Source organism: Echinops telfairi, unplaced genomic scaffold, assembly GCF_000313985.2.
Source record: "Echinops telfairi isolate 266 unplaced genomic scaffold, ASM31398v2 ScPeMD7_7469;HRSCAF=8507_0, whole genome shotgun sequence".
Taxonomy (NCBI): domain Eukaryota; kingdom Metazoa; phylum Chordata; class Mammalia; order Afrosoricida; family Tenrecidae; genus Echinops; species Echinops telfairi.
In genome coordinates, this window is record NW_022111372.1 from 545,949 (window position 1) to 552,601 (window position 6,653).

General features: G+C 37.8%; 1 protein-coding gene across 1 annotated transcript in view; it reads left to right on the forward strand.

Annotated features, from left to right (window-relative positions):
• Positions 1-5,844, forward strand: part of RBM11 (RNA binding motif protein 11) — a 14,321-nt gene extending 8,477 nt beyond the window's left edge. The window contains exons 4-5 of the mRNA XM_004711316.2: positions 3,639-3,735; positions 5,206-5,844. Of these exons, the coding sequence (XP_004711373.1) occupies positions 3,639-3,735; positions 5,206-5,484 (376 nt within the window). The 3' untranslated portion in view covers positions 5,485-5,844. The remainder of the gene's footprint in view (positions 1-3,638; positions 3,736-5,205) is intronic.
• Positions 5,845-6,653: the final 809 nt, after the last annotated feature.

A 6,653-nucleotide genomic window follows, 5' to 3' on the forward strand; every position in this document is an offset into this window, starting at 1 on the left:
CAGGTCGGCCCCTCATGCTAGCCTCGTGAAACTGGAAGAAGCCTTTGAAAGAATTGTCCTTGAAGCCCTCTCTGGCGGCAGCACCGATCGTCGGACTTGTTGCTGATCTCGACCTTGTATTCACGTTAACTGTCCCCCTGGTCTGTGTTCAATGCCCTGTACATCCTTTGATTTCAACCTTAGCACCAGCAGCCGGGGTGGAGGGGGCCTGGCAGGGTGTGTGCCGGGTGCTCAGGGAAAGAGCTGTGGGCTCCAGGATCGCCCAGAGACCAGCAGAGGACCGGAAGTAGCCAGTCCTTGCACTTGAGACCAAGTGTCCTTTCTTTAGCTGATGTTGGCTGCTGGACCCCCTCGCCCAGGCTGTTACTTGCCTTGAGTTGGAATACGGTTTGCATTTAAACCTGTAAATTTACTCATTCTTTTCATTTAGGTAAGTTTGTTGGGTTTTTTTGTATGCAGTTCTCAACTCTGAGATGACACAACAAATTTTGGTTTTCTACTGTTAGGTGCAAACAATAGGCTCCCTGAGCAACACGGCATTGTGTAAGGAGAAATAAAGTGCTTTCAGTGAACAGCAAAAAAAAAAAAAAAAAGAAAGAAAATAGGTCTTGAATTCAGATGGTCTGAATGTTAAATTCCTTTTAGCCACTTTATTACCCTATGACCATTGTTAAATGACGTCTCCACTTTGTGCCCATCTCTACAGTGAGGATAGTAATTCAAAAGGCTATTCGGAGACTCAAATTGTAAAATAAATGCCAGGTACTTAAAGTACTTGACACATATAAAATATTCAATAAATGTTAGCGCAAAAACAAAAGTGTTGGGGGTGGGGTGGGCTTACATCTGTGTTGGCAAAGCACTGCAGAATTATGAATCACGTCGTACATATGAAGCTTCATATTTTATCTCATTTGAGGTGAAGAACATACTTTGTTTTTCTTTAGGATTAGGAAAGCACAAAATATTGCTAGGGGTTGGGGAGAAAAGAAAAGACTAGGTGGAAGCTGACAGTAAAGCTCTATGTTCCCTACTATATTGGATACACAATCTAAAGCAGTACCTATGGGAAAAGATTCAAGTTAAGTGTTTCGTCCTTTGTCTCTTACTGGTATTACCTTGTTTTTATATTTGTTGTGTTATAAAAGAAATAGACTAGGGTAATGGTGATGTTCTAGAAGTGACAGACAAAATTATAGCCTTGTGCGTCACTGGTCTTCTTTCGAAATGGACTCCGTTGTACTTCTTATTGTCTCTTAAGCCCTTCGCTTTTATTGAATCATTCCCAATTTAAATACGACTCGGTGCAGACAACTCTGCTCTAAGAATCAGAAAAATGGGTATTGTAGAAAAGCTGCTGTTATTTCTATCAGGGTGCTAATCTTACCACCACAGCTATGGAGGTATATCGTGCACACTGAATAACTTCATTCTACCTTTCATACATTCTCCTGTTTCTTCACCATCCCTTTCCTCACACACGTTCTGTGGTCCTTGGATTCTCTCTTCTAATCAGATGGCGATATTTTTGTCTTTCCTTTGACTGAAAATTTTTCTCTCCTGCATGACTTATTCCCCAATCACTTTTCAACTTATCGTCTAAGAAATGACTACATGGTGTGATGAAAGCTGCTCATTTGAAGGTTTTGGACATTCTGATCAACAGCTAGGGGCCTCAGTGCTTTAACACTTATCACCTATCTTGGTTTTTTTTTCCCTTAGGAAATGTACTCTCTCAGTGACTTCCATGTTTGAACCTTGCCCACTTATAGATGGAACTGCCCCTCTCTTTGCTTCTTCTTATTCTCCCTCGTTTTGCATCTGTCTGTGCAAATTATACTTTTCCCCATTTTACACCTACTCTTCTAAGGATAAGTAATAGTAGCATTTAAAGTATGGAATACCCATGCCAAAAAAAGTTAAAATCAAATGTGTTGCCACCAAGTTGATTCCTATTCGTAGCAACCCTACAGGATAAGCTGGACATGCCCCGGTGGGTGTTCCGAGACTGGAACTCATGATGAGGGGAGAAAGCCCCATGTTTCTCCCACAGAATTGCTGCTGGTTTCCAGTTGCTGACCTTGTAGTTAGCAGTCCAGCCCAGAATCAGTACACCACCAGGGCCCCTGAATAGTTCTTCAGTTCAAACCAACTCCACCACACTGCCCTCGTGTGCATTCCAACTCACAGTGACCCTGTGGTAGGACAGAATTGCCCCTGTGGGTTTCTGAGACCAACTCTATAGAAGAAGGCCTCATCTTTCTCCTGTGGAGCAGTTGCTGGTTTTAAACCATTGACGTTGTGGTTAGCAGCCTGACGCGCTAACCCACTGTACACAAAGTGAGTGGCTGTGGTATACTAGGGTGTCCAGACCCCCTGACAGGTGGGAACTGACACAGTGGCTACAACAATGGGCCCAAACATAATAAAAATTGTAAGGAAGGGGCAGGAACAGGTAGGTAGTATTTAATTCTGTCGTATATAGAGGGTGAGTAGGAGTCAGAAAGGACTCGATCGCACCTCACAACAACAACAAGATGTCCTGTGGTTGACTTCTCACCTTCCCTATCAGAGGCCAAGTTGGTCTTCATGTGCAACCAACACTCTTTTGTCAGTAGAGGCGTTCATGTTGCCATGAGCCCTGGGGGCACAGTGGTTATGTAGTGGGCTGTGATCTGCATGTTCGACAGCTCCACCAGGAGAAAGACTGGGCATTCTACTCCTGTAAACAGTTAGAGCCTTGGAAACCCGTGGGGGTTGCTGTGAATCAGCATTGACTCCATGGTAGTGAGAGAGAGTTTTGATGATCAGGTTTTAGTGAAGCTTCCAAACTAAAGCATACTCGCATGTAAAGCCTGCTGATAGACTTCTGGAAATCAGCAGTGAGAACCCTGTGGATTATAACAGCATGATCCCTGCTGATTTGGGGGATGTCAAGGCACTGTGTTTTACTCCCTTGTGCCTGGGCTAGCCATGAAACTAAATACAGCAGCAAATGGAGCGCGTCAGCTGTTATAGACTAGCTGATGAATCTAGCCAGCATTTGTAACATTGGAAAAGATGTCTTAGCATCTTTGTAGAAGCAAACCTGAAATTTGGGACACTCTAGTTTTGAGGTTAAATAATCCCTTTCTGTTAATTAATGTGTGGAAGTCATCAGAAAACTTCTTTATGTTAACACCATTAAGTTTCGTCATTTATGAGAAAAGCATATGGTTTTTAGTTTACCAGTAAACACTAATTCAAAGGTAATTGGAGGAACTTTCTTACCGCTTTTTATAGAAGAGAGATGATGAGCTATACTGCTGGTAGTTATTGTCTTTGCTCAATTAATTTGAAGTGTTTTTTATCCTTAATACAAATCTGAAATGGTTGTAACATCTTCCTATCTGCCAAAGACAACTCTAAATTATTGAAGATTTAATATTTAGAACTTAAGGTACTGCTGTATAAAACTACATTATCAGCATAGTAACTAATTATTTGTGTAAGTGTAAGGTGAGGTTTTAAATTCACCATAGCGGAACTTTAGCAGAGCAGCTTTGTTTCTTTAAATTAAGGACATTGGATGTATGATTTTCAGCTGTTTATTGTTTCCCTTTTCTAAAATATTATTTTATCTTTTATCTCTCCCAAAGAAATGGAGAAGCTGTGGGCAGATCTTCAGTACCCATGCCATTCTTTCCAGTTAGCAATGTTGCTTTACCTCAAGAATATTTTATTTCTCCCAGTATGGTAAGTTTGATACGCACTTAGGTTTTGAAACATTTGTTCCTCAAATCTAAACCCCAGAAAAGGCCAGAGTTTCCCAGAGCACTCTCCCACTGGGTGGTCTGCTTCCACAGTCAGCTTGACTCCCAACACGGGCAGTCAGCACCTCAACAGAGGAGAGGCAGCCATGGGGATGCAGGAAACACTTTTAGTGATTCTTATGTAATATAATTACTAATAAACAATTTATTATCTTCACACTCATTGTCATAGAGTCGATTATGATTCATAGCAATCCTGTAGGACAAGGGAGAACTACTCCTGTGCATATTTGAAACTGTAACTTTATGGGAGTTGAAAGCTTCATCTTTCTCCCTCAGAGGGCTAGTGGTTTTGAACTGCTGACCTTGACGTTAACAGCCCAACATATGACTACTATGCCATTGTTACTGTAGACATGCATTTTAAAATATGGGATTATTTTTTAATTAAAGGCAAACCTATACAGAAGTTCTCAATCTACTGAGTAAACTGCATTATTTCCACAGACTTTTCAAAATATAGTTCTGGCTTCGAAATCTTAATTACTGTGCTTATTATTTAAAGGGAACTTTGTTACTCTTTCTCCTAATTATCATTTTAAATGAGGCCAAAGGGTTTTAACTAAGACAACCAAAATTATGCACCTTATTAATGAGATATGAGAACAAAATAAAGGTTCTTTTCATAAATTTTACAAACACCCCGCATATTCGTGTTGCTTGGATCAACTTGGCCATGTCAGTCAACTTTTCCTTCTGAAAGTGTTATGAAATGTAAATTCAGAACAAATATGTTTTAATTAAGTGTTGGGTTCCTAACCATAAGGTTGACAATTCAAACCCACTAGGCGCCACTGTGGAAGGGAAATGATGATGTCTGCTCTTGTGAAGAGGAGCTGTTCTATTTTGTCTGATAACGTCACCGTGAGTCAGAATTGACTTTATGGTAGTGGGTTTGGTTGGTTGGTTTTATTTTCAATAAAATTAAGAGTTAAAGTTGGAATGTGCTATAAGAATAGAATACACTCAAAATTTAATACAGCAAACAAAATTAATATTGAATATCATTATAAAATTTTTTATATTGATTACATTATAACATAATTTGTATTTCATTACATAAATGAAAATTTATTGTTTAACATTTTTCTTTTTACTTTTCCTCAGAATTAACTTGGTAACAACTAAAAACAACTATAAGATTTAAAATTATATACATAGCTTGCATTTTATTTCAATTAGTATAAAGTACTAACCTATATGGTAATACATTTTGTGGTAAGGTACACCTTACCTTGAATCTTTATGTTAGCTATTTAAGAAAATGATCATATCTCTACTATACAGATAATTTAGTCAGCAGATATTTATATAATGCATGGCAACTGTTAGCTTTGTATTATTTTAATCTGTGGGCTTATTTTTATAGATGAAATATCTTTCTTCCCCACAGCAGTGGAATAATCCAGTGCTTCAGCTTCATTGCTATGAGACAACCACCATACCACTTCCCAATAACACTTCCATGTCTTCTTCAGGGCACGGAGGTCCAGATCCAGAGGCTGGACCCAGTTTACATGGGTGGACTCACCCACAGTCAAGTGACTCTGACCTGTATCAGAGGACTAAACGAAAGAGGCAGGCCAGTGAAAGTGATGGTAGCACAGAAAACAAGAGAGGGAATGAAAATATCCAAAAGTTTAAAAAGTATCAGAAGAATAAAAGGTACTAGTGTGAAATTCAAATGAGAAATTGTCACTGAGCTTGCTTAAAGAAAAAACAGAAGATTAAAATAAACTTTCTGTTTTCAACCAAATTATTGGGTTTTATGGATATAATTAAAAAAAATACTTACCTAATTCAGAAATCAGTTCTTATCTTGAACTAGTTACTTAAGAATTACATGTTATACACGCTTTTTGCTTCTGTCTCTGTATTGCTGAGCCAGTGTCAATAAGAAATGCACTTGGAGTTGATTTCTATACAAATGATGCCATTGTGTCATCAAGTATTAAATCTTGTACACTTGCTTGTAAGGTAGCATGCTTTCCTGCATTATTCCCTAAAATCTTCAAATAAAGATGGGCTAGGATTAGAAGTGGTGCTGTGGATTTTTCTGAAAGAAACCAGTTCATATATTTAATAATTACACATTTTTCCTACTGAACAATAAATAAGCAAGCTTTACTTTCCTTTACTAACACTTTAGATAACATTTTATATTTTATTGAGAGCTTTATTGAAAGTGTTCTACCTTACTCTTACTTATAAAACAAAGGAAAAATTATCATGGGACTAGACTTTGGATCATTCCCCTTTGATATCATTGCATATAAATAAGGACACTTTTCTCTTTACATTTTTTATTTCATGAAAATTAGTTGAGTACATCAGTATTTATCACCCGTCTTTTTTTGACTGCTAGGTATGAAAGAGTATATTGAATATATGCTGAAACTTTTAATGAACAACTATATAGAATTGTTTTATTAATTTAAAACATTTAATAGTTGTTGAAATCAAGTTTTCATTTTCTGGCATATTTATTACAGAAAGTAAATAAGACTATATGAGGGGGTAGCCAAAAAAACGTGGAATTTTTTTTCTTCAAAGCTAGGTTTCTTGTTTTTTTTAACAAAACAACCTTATCACTTTCAAAGTACTCTTCATTACACTTGATACAGTTGTCAAATCTGCAATTCCATTTTTGGAAACATCTTTCAAACTAATCTGTTTGGATGGCTGACAGCACCTCTGTATTAGTCTAGGTACTTTGGAGAAACAAATCCACAGCAACTCACGTATAAGAGAGAGTTTTATGCAAAGAAAATGTGCATCACGAAAACATCCTGTGTTAGCCAGGGTTCTCTAGAGAGATAAAACCAAATTCTTGATAATATA